Source organism: Zootoca vivipara, chromosome 1 (genome assembly GCF_965207765.1).
Source record: "Zootoca vivipara chromosome 1, rZooViv2.hap1.1, whole genome shotgun sequence".
Classification (NCBI taxonomy): domain Eukaryota; kingdom Metazoa; phylum Chordata; class Lepidosauria; order Squamata; family Lacertidae; genus Zootoca; species Zootoca vivipara.
In genome coordinates, this window is record NC_142582.1 from 3,663,426 (window position 1) to 3,679,664 (window position 16,239).

General features: G+C 44.0%; 1 protein-coding gene across 1 annotated transcript in view; it reads left to right on the forward strand.

Annotated features, from left to right (window-relative positions):
* Positions 1 to 6,630, forward strand: part of MREG (melanoregulin) — a 45,157-nt gene extending 38,527 nt beyond the window's left edge. The window contains exons 3-5 of the mRNA XM_088666491.1: positions 2,140 to 2,230; positions 2,529 to 2,692; positions 4,646 to 6,630. Of these exons, the coding sequence (XP_088522617.1) occupies positions 2,140 to 2,230; positions 2,529 to 2,692; positions 4,646 to 4,780 (390 nt within the window). The 3' untranslated portion in view covers positions 4,781 to 6,630. The remainder of the gene's footprint in view (positions 1 to 2,139; positions 2,231 to 2,528; positions 2,693 to 4,645) is intronic.
* Positions 6,631 to 16,239: the final 9,609 nt, after the last annotated feature.

Genomic DNA, 16,239 nt, shown 5'->3' on the forward strand with positions numbered 1-16,239 from the left:
TATATAAACCAATGACTGAAAACAGTACAGAAAGACCTGAAACCATTTTGACTCCCAAACTGACCAAATGTTTCTCTGCAAGGAGGGAGGGGGTGAGGGAACCTTCCCATTGTCTCAGGAATTAAGTAATTACCATCTCAAAGAAATGGCCAGACTATCAAGAAAGGCAATTAGATAAGGCATTATCAGATAACCTGGCAGACAGGAAAAACAACAATATTCAAATTTCTGTTGTAGACTGCCTTTTCTGTGATGTAGGTATGATGTATGGAGGGGTGGTCTTGGGCAGGGAATTTCAAAATGTCTATATAAGGGCAGGCACACCTTTGTTCTGGGTCCTCCTCCTTTCTCCTGCCTGTAAGGGAGCACCCTCTTACAACAGTTCAATAAAGACCAGGCTTACTAGCTGCTTTGCTTCTCAATATTCTCTGGTTGGCCTCTGTTATTTTCTCCTACCGATGGAGAACCTACAAAGGACTCTCTAAGGGCAGATTTTGTTTACAACAGTGCCTTCATTGTACATTTTTAGGTGCCAGGCAAAAACATTCTTTATCAATGAGCGGCTGATTTACGGTCTATGTCCTTTTAAATGTGTTTGTGGAAGCAGGGTTATTGGTTTGTTTGGGTTTTGTTCTTCTTTTTAATATGTATTTTGTGGTATTATTCTGTATTTTTATGCTGTGAACCCCATGCAGTCTTCAGATGAAGGGTGTTATACAGATTGAATAAACAAAACAACATAAAATAAACCCTCAAAACCCTTTAGCCAGCAAATAAAATTATTATATTTTCTTTTTTATTATTATATTTTCTCAAAAGTAAAAATAAAATAAAATAGTAGGAGTAAGCAGCACAATCCAGTGATCAAAACTTGGGAAATACTCAAAGGACTGCTGCACACAGGAGTTTACTGTCAATTTGCTTTTAGTCATGTGTGTTCTCCATTTGACATCTGTTATATGAAAATGCCTATATCCAAATATATCGTTTCGTTGTTTATGTTCTATCTGTGATAGTAGTTTCTATGTTAGTTATTTCCAAAGTGTGTCTCTACCTGAGACTGTAATGTCAAGCTTTGTTTCTGTACCAATATACTGTATGTATCTTCCTGGTCTTACACGGTGACAAGGGATGTGGGTGGCGCTGTGGTCTAAAACACTGAGCCCCTTGGGTTTGCTGATCAGAAGGTCGGCAGTTTGAATCCATGCGATGGGGTGAGCTCCCATTGCTATGTCCCAGCTTCTGCCAACCTAGCAGTTGAAAAGCATACCAGTGCATTTACCAGTGTAAATAGGTACCACTGTAGCGGGAAGGTAAACGGCATTTACTTGCGCTCTGGTTTCCGTCACGTCATGTTTTGTTGCACCAGAAGCGGTTTAGTCATGCTGGCCACATGACCCAGACAGCTGTCTGTGGACAAATACTGGCTTCCTTGGCCTGGAAGCGAGATGAGTGCTGCACCCCATAGTTGCCTTTGACTGGACTTAACTGTCCAGGGGCCCTTTACCTTTTTATAGGGTGACAATTGTAGTTGTTTAGTTGTGTCCGACTCTTCTTGACCCCATGGACCAGAGCACGCCAGGCACTGCTGTCTTGCACTGCCTCCCGCAGTTTGGTCACTCATGTTGGTGGCTTCGAGAACACTGTCCAACCATCTCGTCCTCTGTCGTCCCCTTCTCTTTGTGCCCTCAATCTTTCCCAACATCAGGGTCTTTTCCAGGGAGTCTTCTCTTCTCATGGGGTGGCCAAAGTATTGGAGCCTCAGCTTCAGGATCTGTCCTTCCAGTGAGCACTCAGGGCTGTTTCCCTTCAGAATGGATAGGTTTGATCTTCTTGCAGTTCATGGGACTCTCAAGAGTCTCCTCCAGCACCATAATTCAAAAGCATCAATTCTTCGGTGATCAGCCTTCTTTATGGTCCAGCTCTCACTTCCATACATCACTACAGGGAAAACCATAGCTTTAACTATACGGACCTTTAACGGCAAGGTGATGTCTCTGCTTTTTAAGATGCTGTCTAGGTTTGTCATTGCTTTTCTCCCAAGAAGCAGGTGTCTTTTAATTTCGTGACTGCTGTCACCATCTGCAGTGATCATGGCATTCAGGAGTAAAATTGGCCGATCTTCTTCTTCCTTTGCAGGAATGGCAAAAACTGAACTATGACATCTATACCCTACGGCAAATGCGAAGGGAAGTGAGAAACAGGTGGAAATGCATTTTGGAAGATTTGGGTAAGTCAGTTAAGTTCAGGCTATTTTCTAATACAGTAGTTAACATACAAACAGTATGTATATGTGAGGGAAGGATCTAATATATACGCACAAAGAAAAGCAAAGATATATGCACTCAATTTTGTGTGATAGTGAGATATTTAAAAACAAAAAACCCCACCATTACCGTACTTAATACTGTGTCCCATTTCATTTTACCACTGGGTTTCCCATGTGTCTGCAAGATCCTTTTGATCCTTTGCAAATATATTTGCAGTAACCTACATTTGCTAAAATGGGACTTAAAATCCTGCCCTAGGTTTTCTGAAGGAAGCAGATACCCTGTTATCAGTGACCAAACGAAGCATCGTCAGTGACTCTCAGAACATGAGCAAAGCCCGAGAGATCCTCTTGAAGCTGTCTGAGGAGACAGCTATTTTCCCAACAAGCTGGGAGCTTTCGGAGAGATACCTCTTTGTGGTGGTAAGTCTTGACTTCTCTCTTTCCTTTTTCATACTCTTTCATGGAACCGCTCAGTGTGATTTGGAAAGTACATTGGTAGTAGTGCCTGTCTAGCTCCATACAGTCCTGCTCATGATTGTTCCCGTGAATAGGAATGGCCTTTCCAGCCCAAGATTTTACATCACTGCAAGCTTGCTTCAATATAGAAATATAGCAGCTTTCGTGCAAAGAGCCACAGATGGCATCTTGACAGTTGTCTCTGGCACTGAATCAAGAGTTAGTTTCATCTGGTTGCTTTATAAACAGTTCCTTCCAAAGAAATCTGCCCCAGAGTGTGAGCTGACAGTTGGTAGGACCCCAGACATACAGATAGACTGTTTTACATCTGGCTCACAATGCTGCCTTTTCAGGACACTTGGGGGTTTAAGCATACATTGGGAAAGGTTACTAGAGAATTTTATTGCCCTGACCGCTCCGGCGGGAAGGTAAACGGCGTTTCCGTGCGCTGCTCTGGTTTGCCAGAAGTAGCTTTGTCATGCTGGCCACATGACCCGGAAGCTGTATGCGGACAAACGCCGGCTCCCTCGGCCTATAGAGCGAGATGAGCGCCGGAACCCCAGTCAGTCACGACTGGACTTTACCTTTATTATTGGCCCAATGCCACAAGCCACAAAACCTGGCAAGAAGTATATCTTAACTGTTATTGATTATTGTACTCGTTTTTGTGAAATGATTCCATTATCACAAATTTGTGCCCCTTTTGTGGCAAGAACTTTATTAAGTGTCTTTTGTTGCTGGGGCTTACCACAAACTATCACCAGTAATAATAATAATAATAATAATAATAATAATAATAATAATAATAATAATTTATTTATACCCCGCCCATCTGGGCGGCTTCCAACAAAACACTAAAATACAGAAATCCATCAGACATTAAAAGCTTCCCTAAACAGGGCTGCCTTGAGATGCCTTCTAAAGGTCTGGTAATTGTTGTTCTCTTTGACCTCTAGTGGGAGGGCATTCCACAGGGTGGGTGCCACTACCGAGAAGGCCCTCTGCCTGGTTCCCTGTAACTTGGCTTCTCGTAGCGAGGGAACCGCCAGAAGGCCCTCGGAGCTGGACCTCAGTGTCCGGGCAGAACGATGGGGGTGGAGACGCTCCTTCAGGTATACCGGACCAAGGCCGTTTAGGGCTTTAAAGGTCAACACCAACACTTTGAATTGTGCTCGGAAACGTACTGGGAGCCAATGTAGGTCTTTCAGGACCGGTGTTATGTGGTCTCGGCGGCCGCTCCCAGTCACCAGTCTAGCTGCCGCATTCTGGATTAGTTATAGTTTCCGGGTCACCTTCAAAGGTAGCCCCACGTAGAGCGCATTGCAGTAGTCCAAGCGAGAAATAACTAGAGCATGCACCACTCTGGAGAGACAGTCAGTGGGCAGGTAGGAGCAGATAAACAGCTGCCCTGGACACAGAGTTGACCTGTGACTTAGGTGGAGCCTTCATGTCCAGGTTAATGCAGCATATTTTTGAAATTACTAAAATTGAACATAGGACAAGCCCGGCTTATTGTCATTGGACCAATGGTTTAGCTGAAAGGCTGAATAAATCTATGTTGCTGAAATAGCTCATGGAAAAGAATGGGACCAGCACCTAATGTTTTTGATGTGTGCGTATCATGATTCAGTGCAGGAGAGTCTGGGGTACTCCTCAAACAAACTAGTATATGGGAGGTCTTTGCGCATTCCATTAAGCTTGTTAAAACAACAGTGGGAGGGAGTGTTGCAAACAAGCCCTTTGTCTGTTCAAGATTATATGCAGAAGCTACGAACAACCTTGAGTGATGTTTGGATAACTTCCCAAGAGAGTCTTAAAGTTGCCCAGCAGGGGCAAAAACGTTACAATGATAGAAATTCTACCTGGAGATAAAGTGTTGAGTTTGCATGGAGTTCAGCCACTTTTTCTCTCCTGCAGGACCGTCTTATTGCCCTTGATGCTGCTGATGAATTCTTTCGAATTGCCAGTGCAACGTATCCAAAGAGTGAAAGATGTACAGTGAAAGAGGAAGTCAATCTGATTGCGGTCCAGTTCAGTTCTTCTCTGTCATAACACTGCTCACCTTTGGATGGACTTTTGATTTTGAAGGGATTGGTCAGAGTAATGCGACTTCTTCCTTTCCTTCAGAGAAACTAGTATATCTCAGAAGTGCAGGATAAATCCAGGATGATGTACCTGTTGTACCTGTTGTATAGCGTGGTGCAGTAGAGACTCACCTTGACTCAGGAGAAAGTCTGTGATTGGAGTCTTCTATAAGCTTTGGTAAAATAAAAAAATTCCTTCAGTAGCACCTTAAAGACCAACTAAGTTTTTATTTTGGTATGAGCTTTCGTGTGCATGCACACTTCTTCAGATACCAGTGTGCATGCACACGAAAGCTCATACCAAAATAAAAACTTAGTTGGTCTTTAAGGTGCTACTGAAGGAATTTTTTTATTTTACTTCAACCCAGACCAACACGGCTACCTACCTGTAACCATAAGCTTTGGTGCTAGATTAGATGCCGGTGGTAGTTTTACAGCTGCAGTGAATATAAAAAGTGCAGTGACAGAAACTTCAGATGTAATGTTTTTCTCTTTGACAGCTTGGTACAATTGGTACAGTTATTTCCCATAACTGACCATTCTCCTGTGTTCCTGTTTGTGGGATTTTAACAGGGTGGAAAGTTAACGCCTTTTAAAACTGCCATTTCATCAAGTTCCTTCTCTCTTGAGAATACACCATGTATCGTGCCAGCAAAACTCCACATATCCATCTATGCAATTAGAGATTCTCTGTCTGGTAGATGTGGGTGACGTTTTCATCAACAACGGCAGAATGTTGTGAGAACCATCAAAAACCATACTGCAAATTACTTCCTAGCAGCAAAAGAGTCTTACTTTGGCTTAATTAGCATTTTTAGAAGTGAAGAAATCAAATCCTGCTATTTCTGAGCTGGTTTTGCCTCAAGATTCAAAAATCTACAATGGCTGTTACTGAGCTTTCCCCACCATAGCACGAATCCATTGTTCCACTGTGAAAGATTCCCCGTGATGGGGTGAGCTCCTGTTGCTCGGTCCCAGCTCCTGACCACCTAGCAGTTCGAAAGCATGTCGAAGTGTAAGGAGATAAATAGGTACCGCTCTGGCAGGAAAGTAAACAATGTTTCTGTGCGCTGCTCTGGTTCACCAGAAGCGGCTTAGTCATGCTGGCCACATGACTCGGAAGCTGTCTGCGGACAAACGGCGGCTCCCTCGGCCAATAGAGCGAGATGAGCGCCGCAACCCCAGAGTCGGACACGACTGGACCTAACTGTCAGGGGTACCTTTACCTTCATTGAAAACAGCTGCAAGCCTTCCTTTTGTCCTAGATCCTTATGCAGTAGTTATTGATTCCAGTTGCCTCCTCTGTTCCAGCTGATATTTTTATCACATACTGAACTTGGACATTTTTACAACAGTGTCCTGAGGTTTTGCTCAAAATGGAACATAGAGGGCCAGGTGTTCTTTTTGCACTTTCATCTATTTTTCACCAACCCGTTGGAACAAATGTGTTTATTGAAATCTATATTGTGTTACAAAAGCTAATGATACAAAATGTTTTAATATAGCCCAAATAGTATCTTGCTGTTTTGGTCTGGTAATAAGCAATGATTTTAAACTACAGATGTGGCGATTGTTCATTGTCACTACTGTACTACTTTTTTTAAAGCAAAAAGCTGGTGCTCTCACCAGGTGGTATTTGGTTTTTGTGGTTGCAACATACCTAACAAAATGGCAAGAGGTATTTTAAGTGTTTGTACCAGTGATGTTAAAACAGCTATATGAAATGTGTGCTTTGTCACTTCCTAGGGGGAAAACTGTGTTGATTCTATACGTTCATACCTTAATTTAATAAATAAAAAGTCTTTACGTGATTCTCCCCTATTTTGAAGTACAGTATGTTTTGTCTCTGTAAAGCAGATTAATGAATGCGAGACATATTGAGGTTTCAACCTTTTTTTCTATGGCAATTTAGAAATTGTAGAATACAGAAAACTATCTGGTCCTTGCAGATTGCTTTGTGAAATTTACAATGTAGTCCTATGCATACTTACTTGAGAACTAAGTCCCATTGTGATTCATTGGTTACTCTCTAGAAAGTATGTTTAGGGTTGCAGCCTAAGCATCATGCAGAAGTAGAGCTGCACTGCATGTTGTTCAGTTTCAGTATTTGGGTGAGAAATTACACACTTTCTTCCCTCCCTCTCTCCCTCTCTCCCTCTCTCCCTCTCTCTCTCTCTCTCTCTCTCTCTCTCTCTCTCTCTCTCTCTCTCTCTCTCTCTCTCTCACACACACACACACACACACACACACACACACACACACACACACACTATTCATGGCTCCCTTGCCTCAAAATATTTTGTTGGGAGCTGCTACCTGATAGGATGATACCAAGGGTGCTGCCCAGGTAATCCTGATTCAGTGTGGAGCGCCATTTAATTTCTGTCCCTGTACTATATTTAAGGATATTTTGTAAGCCACTGAGATCCTCTTGGGTCTATAAAGCAGGATATACACATTCTCCCTAACACAAAAAGTCTTGTGGCCTGTCTCAGTAACATTTTTATTACAGCAAGTGTTTTAATATCAAACATGTGTACAGATCTATTTTCAATATTAGTGGGCAGCATGTGGGTTTTGCTCAACTCCGCATTCACAGGTAGTTTTGAAAATGTTGCAGGATATATGCCCCAGATGCCACAGGATCAGAAACAAGAAAACAGTAGGCATTTAATATTCATGTGTTACTGTGGGATAAGTCTGAGCCACAAGTGAGTGAGGGGACAGCGATTCCTCCCTCCTTTGCAGCTGGCCATTGGATTCAGCCCTGGCGAGCTGTGAGGAACATTGGGATGGCTCACCAAAACCACAGTTTAAATTGGCCAGTCATGGCCTTCAAGGTGGGCAGAGCTTTGACAGTGGACCAGAGGGAGCAAGGCTTCACTCTGGTTTGCTGCAGCAGTTTAAATGGTTGGCTACACTCTGACCAAGTGGCACAGTTGGTGGCAGATCATCCTGCCGACCCACTAGGTACCATGGACTGTGGATATTGCATTATTAAGACCTTGGTGTGGGTATAATTGGTCGCCATATTCAGGGCCGGGAAGAAATTTGCTTGCAAATTGGGCCCGTCAGTGAGCGGGGTTTGCCTACCTCATAGCAAGTCTCACAACTTTGGGTGGAATTGGGTTGAGTCCTGTACATCAACATTGGGTACAACCTACCCGGGGGGTCCGTGGCACCATTCAAAAACTACCATAAAGATTTAAACTTGCAACTTGAGGTGGTCCTTAACCCAGGCATGACCCTGAAAATCACCCCGAAGGCCTAGCTACGTCTGCAATCAATAAAGTTGTGGCCATTTTCAATCCTAGAACAATGCTGTGTTTATCGCCTTTCCCCTTCCCTTCCACGGGGCACACAAACTCTTTCGTAATCAAATTAATCTGAAAAATGTAAAATATTAAAAACTCAAAATGACATAAGTGATTGGCTGTAACACTAGATGGAGACAGATTCCTCTTCTGCATTAACCACTAGATGGCAACAGAACCCTGCACTTTGGCTTCTATGATCAGTGGCTGTTCCACAAGCCTACTCCAATCCAGATTTCTGTGTTCAAAGCATAAAATGCACATCTTTTTAAAGGACTGCTGTTGCTGTTATTCTTTTGAAGCTCTCTAATATCAATTCGGTGGATGCTAAAAACAACCACCCTATTATGATAAGCAAACAAACAAGCAAACAAAGATGTTTATTCGGCTGTACGCCCATCATAAAACACAACACAACAAAACAAATCAAATAAAAATCGCGGACTCGTACAAACCACAAATTATGATAAGAATCCCTCAGTTGTGCCCTTTGTTCCTTGCATTTTTCAAATGCTTTACAATATCACACTCTTTGCATTGCAAATTAATTCATTTCAAATCACTGCTCTGCTGCCTTTTGAGCATTCTTTAATAGTTACAAACATTATACTTCCTGGTCCACTTTAGGCAAAGTCTATACAAGACAAGCCTGGGCTTTTGACCAACAGATTCCTTCTTTCAAATATCCAGACAAAACAGCCTGAATGATTTTGCCCACTCCTGGTTCATATTAGCCACTGTCAGAGCGGATGTAGTTTCTGAAACCTGAATGAATTTGCACCAGCCTGATGTTGCAATGTTTTTTGGCTGGATTTTACTACGGCAGGGGAACAGTTAAAGAACTTGTCTGGACTTCAAAGTTCTGATTCAGGAGACCAAAAGCTCCCTGAAAGTTATTGTTTTATCAAATTCTGGCCCAATGACAGCAAACCATGAATCAAGGGAAGCCTGCTCTATCCGAGAGTTGACTTTTTAAGGAAAACGCATCTGAGGCTCATGTCAGAGGACTTTACACTCTGGAATCTCTTATATTGCCCTGCACTCTGGCTGAGGATATAATGAATACCAGGCCTATTTTCCTTCAGTATTCACATGTCTAACTCTTCCCTCTTTCAACTCCCTCTCATGGGTTCTGAACTCCAGGGAGATTTCACTTTTCCATGGGTAACAACAGCATAGAAGAAACTGTGGGAGCAAGTCTATGATCTCATCATTGTCATCTTCTGGAAACCAGCCCGACAGAACTTTTCCATTGTGTTTTTCCATTTCTGCATTCAGGGGATGAGGTGGGTTTCCTGTAAATGGCTCGTGTGAACTCTACCAAAAGCAGCAAGCAAGCTTCATTCCTAAAGCTTGATTATATAGATTCTCCCCAGGGGAAACCCAGCCTTCTGAAACTGTTGTGCCCAGACTCCCCCCCCCCCATATAAGGAATTCTGATTTATTAATCATAGCTTTTCCAGGAATGTGTGTCCTTTATACTGGGTTTTCACATTTGGATATACAGTATTGTTTATATTTGCGTAATTTATTTGGCAGAATTTGCTGGCTGCATTTTATTGAGAGTACCAAAACTTGCTACAGGTTCCTGTCCCTTAATGAATTTCAGAGAGGCTTTCCGGAACCCAGTATGTAGTAAACAGGAGGTGGATTTCTAGGGCTACCTGTCCCAGATTATATATGGCAGGGGTGGCCAATTGCGTGTGGAGGTCCCCAAAACCACCCCTCATATAACTCACCATATAGACAGAATTTTTGTTTAATGGTTTTTGGCATGAATTTTGGCCACAACTTTTATTTAATACAAAACATGTGAGTGGTTGCGTAGGCATTGGTTCTCAACTGTCACCTAAGGACAGAAATAATAATAACTTGCCTTGTCAACACGGGGAAATCCTACAGGGAGAGACGGGGACTCGGGTGCAATGAACTCTCCCCTCTCCCTTCAGGCTCCCAGGGGCCTCAATACGCCGTCCTGGCCCCCTTCCTTGGGGTTACGGACACAGCATAGAGCCCCTGTATTCCTGACCGGGATTTCCCCAACCACGCAGGCATAAACCTGGGGCCAACATAATCAATAAGACCCTTTACAGTAATACCTCGGGTTACGAACTGCGATCCGTTCCGGATCGCAGTTCGTAACCCGAACGCGACCCGAAGCGCCATTTTGCGCATGCGCAGACCGCGCACGCCGCTTCTGCGCACACGCGCACAGCGAAAACACTTCCGGGTTTGCGCAGTTCGTAACCCGAATTGTTCGCAAACCGAGGTGGTCGTAACCTGAGGTACGACTGTAATACAACCAAAATAACCAATGCCTAACCGCCAACCTTACAAGTTGTGACTACTGTATTTGCTATGCAGTAGGCAAAAAACCAGGTGGCACCAGCCAATTAGCCAAATAGAAAAAATTCCTACCAGGCCCCTGAATACAGGCGACCCCTTGAGAGGCACAGCAATGTCAACACAGAGGCCTAAAAACAGCAGAGGGAGGGTGGGGATCAGAAACGCAGCCAAAGAGAAAGAGAAACCAAGCATTTAGCCATTTATACCCCAGGGGTTGGACTTACCACTTGCAACATGCTATTTTGCCCAACAACAGCCCAGGTCCAATCGGGCGGTGGCCACTCATGTGGCCACTCCTTTGACTCAGGGGTGATTTGCTAGCCCCCACCGCAAATCGTGCTCTCTATGATAGAGAACCCGCACTCCCAAGAGACTGCAATCTACTTACAGAGTTAAAAACTTGCTGTGATCTACCCCCTTTTTTGGGGTTCAGGTCAAAGTTGTTGAACTTTTTTGGGGAGGAGGAAGGCCCGTTTTTAAGGCATTCAGATCAAAGTTGTTGTTGAGCTTTTTTAGGGAGAAGGAAAGCGCCATTTTTTTTTGGGGGGGTGCAGGGCAAAAAAATTGAGCTTTTTTTTAGGGGAGCCAAAGTTGTTGAGCTTCTTTGGGGGGAACCAGTGATCTTCCATTGATCTACCACAGGCATCCAGTGATCTACTGGTAGATCACAATCTACCTGTTGGACGTGCCTGATCTATGGCATACCCTCCAACACTTCTCCGATGAAAAAAGGGACATCCTAAGGAAAAGTGAGACACTTCTGAGAATCTTGAGGAGGGATTCGCAATGAGTCAGAGAGGCGGGTGTTCTAAGGGGAGTTCCAGGACTTTGGGGAAGCAAGAGAGAACCACATAGAGGAGCAGAAGATACTCAGGCAACCGAGGGGAGATCCTGTGGAAGGAGATACTGGGGTGAGCGGTCAAAGGGGATCACAATTCCTCCTATTTATTTTAGTCTCACTATTTTGCTGAAGTTGCATTTTCTCCTGTCTGGTCTGTGAATGACACAGACTAGAATGGGTGTGGGGTTGGGGGTTATAAGGCTTACTCACCCATTAGTCATCAGCCACTCGCTCTTGGGGATGATGAGTTCAAACAAAGTTCTGGAAGGTGACCCAATAAAGCTGCAGTAAAATGTCCCAGGTGAACAAAAACCTGGCTTGAAGTCTGGATCCTCCATCATGTGTGGTTTGAATGAAAGAGCAGCATCCATTTCCCCCAACTAAGCTAAAAGCCATATGGACAAGCTGAGCTACAACATTAGTTGATCTGTAGACTGAAACCTTATTTTTCACAAGTGTGACAGTGATACCTTCAGTAGGCTGTTTCTCAAAATACTTGTTTGGGGGAAGCCTGAATCCCATGAGCACTTGGTGCCTGAATACAACTGTAAATGTCTTGTTGGATTATTCCAGACAGAAGTGGCTCCACAGTTCACAGTCTGAAGGATCAAGTGAATGTATTCACACCCACTGCTCATTCTGGTAAAACGTGTTCAAATCGATCCAGGCAGACTATGACATGTGGGAGTCCATATCAGAAAACAGGCATGGCCATAAAAACCTGCCCAAATAGTTAAGGCATACTAGATACATTCTGATGAATATTCAAGGAGATACGAAAGCCATGGGAACTGAGTCCAGACATCTAAGGTACCCTGGCGAGGCTGTAAGACAAACAAGTACCTGCTAATCTTTCCCCCAGAAAATGAAGAACTAGAAAGAAAAATGTGAGTTTAGAACTCTTAAGATCTGAGACATTTTAAAGAGAATTTAAGGTGCGGTATGATCACATCGTATGCACATTTAACTTGCACAATTTCAACTCTGCATGGTTGAAGGCAGGCTAGTTGAAATTCTGCAAGTTAAATGTAAGCAAGGCAAAAAGCTTAAAACCTATTTTTGTGCTCTCTGCCTAGGTGTCCTAGTGTCTCCTGATATCTTCCAAAGAAATAGGGACAATTCATTTCAAGGTGTGTCACATTTTGGTGTACAGTGAAACCTTGGTTGTTGAACATAATCCATTCCATAAGACAGTTCGACTTCTGAAACGTTCAACAACTAAGGCACAATTGCCGGCCGGCAAAATCCATTGAAAAACGTGCCTCGGAAGCCGTTTGACTTCCAAGACACGTTCAGAATTGGTTGTCGGCATTCGGGTTCCGAATGGTTTGGCTTCCAAAGCGTTTGACAACTGAGGATAAAATCCTGGTTATGAAAGAACTGAAGTAGAAAGCTTACAAGAGCAACCAGGATGTATGTTCCTTGGACTAGGTCCCTAAGGATGCTAATAATGAAACTTAAATGCATTTTCTTGCAGCTAGTCATGTACCTGGGAGGTTCTGTAGGTGGCTGACACCCAGTAGGAAGAGAAGGTATTTAGCATTTCCAAGGCATCCCCATCAGAGTTGCAATCACCACTACTAATACTACTAATTTATTATTTATATGCCTCTCATCTGACTAGGTTGCCCAGCCCAGCCACTCTGGGGAGCTCCCAACAAAAAAATAAGAAAAGCACAATACAAAACCACACACTGAAAACTTCCCTGAACAGGGTGCTGTAGCGGATCCACCGCTTACCCCCAATTAATAGTGCGGTGGGCTCACCCGCTAACTGCCCCCAATAATATATGGCACATACACCTCACTGTATGCCATTTACACCAAGTTTACCATAAGCTCTTACTGAACAGCTCTTACTGTCAGGAAGTTCTTCCTAATGTTTAGGTGGAATCTTCTTTCTTGTAGTTTGAATCCATTGCTCCGTGTCCGCTTCTCTGGAGCAGCAGAAAACAATATTTCTCCCTCCTCTATATGGCATCCTTTTATATATTTGAACATGGCTATCATATCACCCCTTAACCTTCTCTTCTCCAGGCTAAACATACCCAGCTCCCTAAGCCGTTCCTCATAAGGCATCGTTTCCAGGCCTTTGACCATTTTGGTTGCCCTCCTCTGGACACGTTCCAGCTTGTCAGTATCCCTCTTGAACTGTGGTGCCCAGAACTGGACACAATATTCCAGGTGAGGTCTGACCAGAGTGGAATACAGTGGTACTATTACTTCCCTTGATCTAGATGCTATAGTCCTATTGATGCAGCCCAGAATTGCATTGGCCTTTTTAGCTGCTGCATCACACTGTTGACTAATGTCAAGATTAATACCTTGGTTCATGAGCGAGGGGCACTCAGTTACTCTCTCTCTTCACAATCCCACTCCTGAGGGTTTCCAAATAGTATGGGATCCCCTCACCCCTTGCCACTGGTTTGGAAGTCTTCTCTACCTAGAAGAACCCTGCTCTCCTGGCTAGAATGAGACCCAGGTGTCGTCTGCATTCTGCCTCCCCCGGCTCAGACCTGGCCCTCCAGGTAACTCCTGTCTGTGCACCTTCCCCAGACCCTCAACATGGTCTCCCTGTCTAAGCTGCAAGGCTCTGTCCTCTTGCCATAGGTAGTCTCCTCAGTGTAGATGTTTAACTCAAATCTGAACCAGTTCTCCCTATCTCACAACTCAAATCAAACCCTACCCATCTTCTCAAATCCAGCCCTATCTAACTCTCTCCTTTTATTCTCCTTTTTATGCTCCTCTGCCCTCTGTGGCTAGCTGACTTTGTAGCCAATCCACGAGGGGCTCCAGCACTCTGGCAGAATTTCAGGGGGACTGGAATGCATCACAGCTGCCTTCAGGTGTCTTAAAAATCACACAGCTGACTACCAAAAAGGCCCTCTGCCTGGTTCCCTGTAACCTCTCCTCTTGCAATGAGGGAACCACTTGAAGGCCCTTGAAGCTGGATCTCAGTGTCTGGGCTGGACAATGTGGGTGGAGATGCTCCTTCAGGTATACAGGGCCAAAGCCGAAACAAAATAAAATAATTCCTTCCAGTAGCACCTTGGAGACCAACTAAGTTTGTCATTGGTATGAGCTTTCGTGTGCATGCACACTGTGATGTTTTTACGCTGTTTGTTATAGCCTTATCAACCCGACCCATCAAGGGTTAACTCAGACTCCGTGTTGACTGACTGGACATTCCAGGAGGGGAGGGGAATGGGTGAATGTTTAAAGAGAAGGGACAGTGTTTGGTCAGTGGAGAGGGTGCTGGGGGAGCGGGAGTGTGAGGGTGGTTGTAAAGAAGATCTAGGAGAGTAGGTTTAGGTTAGGTAGTCATTAGGTTATCTAGTACATGAGTAACAAGGTTATTACCGTTGAAACTCAGCTTGTACAACAGGAAGACCTTAAAGCAACCATTACGGTCTTGAGAAATAAAATTTCCAGTGTTAAAGTGCCAATCAGAAAATCGTCTGTGTTATTTTCCAGCCCAAGGTACATGAAACTCATTCATGAGGACACCCATTAACAAGACGACATTTCCTTCAAGAGTGGAACTGTTAGTTTGTGTCTTTGGGGTGCACCAAGAGGGCGAGCCAGGCAGACAGACCCAGGGTGTCCTAAAGTTACCCCAGGGAAGGGGCAAGCTTTTACAGAAAGGGATTTCAAAAGGCAGAACTCCCTATACTGTACTGTGGACACAAGGGATAGCCTCAGAAAAAGCTCTGAACTTTAAAAGGTACCTGGCCACGGTTGTGCTGGAAGAGGACTCTCTTTTGCATAAAAGAAGAGGAAATAGAATAAAACCCTCGAGTGCATGAGGGAATACAGAAAGGCTAAGGGGAGCAATAGGGGGGAGGCTCAGTTTACCCCAGACCATTCCCTGTTAGTTCTTTTAATAAGTGAGAGGTAGAATAAATAAGACGGAAGCAAGGGTCTTTTGTCGCACACACCTCTTCGGATACACTGAAACAGAAGTCGCCAGATCCTTATACATAGTGAGAGGGTGGAGAGGGGTATTACTCAGAAGGGTGGTTTAGGGCAGGCATCCCCAAACTGCGGCCCTCCAGATGTTTTGGCCTACAAATCCCATGATCCCTAGCTAACAGGACCAGTGGTCGGGGAAGATGGGAATTGTAGTCCAAAACATCTGGAGGGCCGCAGTTTGGGGATGCCTGGTTTAGGGCTTTAAAGGTCAGCAGCAACACTTCGAATTGTGCTCGGAAATGTACTGGGATCCAATGCATAGCTGCCAAGTTATCCCTTTTTTAAAGGGATTTTCCCTTATGCTGAATAGGCTTCCTCGCGAGAAAAGGGAAAACTTGGCAGCTATGATCCAATGCAGATCTCTCAGGACTGGTACTGAAATGCTTTCCAGTTCACTTATCAGCATTGACTGAAGTGGAATATCCATTCTTTTACCACCCTGTAAATATAAAAAGATGGTTAAAGGGTGCTAAGGGATATTTACTTGTGTTCAAACAGCTGAAGCAGCATAATACATTCATAAGGACCAAGTGAAAGCTGAAATGAATGATGATACAGCTTGGATTCTGCCCCACCCCCACCCAATGAATGGTCATGGCTGCCTGAACTTTTGGGACATTGACTATGAGTCCTTCTTTGTGAAGATGTCTATATGGGCCCCACCTTACTTTCATAAGACTTGCTACACAGAGTACATCTGTTTCCTGATTCATAAACCGCAATTTAATGCTTGCCATTTCTGAGCAAGCTATAGTAACAAAAAATTGTTCCCACTTCCATCTGCTGCATGAATGTGCAAATCTGGCAGATAAAACTCTGAATGCTTTGTGTCAAAATCACAGTTTGTCTTCCTGTATTTCAGATTTTCCCTCACCACAACCTCTGGGACTTTTAGAGAGTTATGCTGCTCCATAGAAGCTCAAAAGTAAACTGTTATTTACACACCAACAGTTT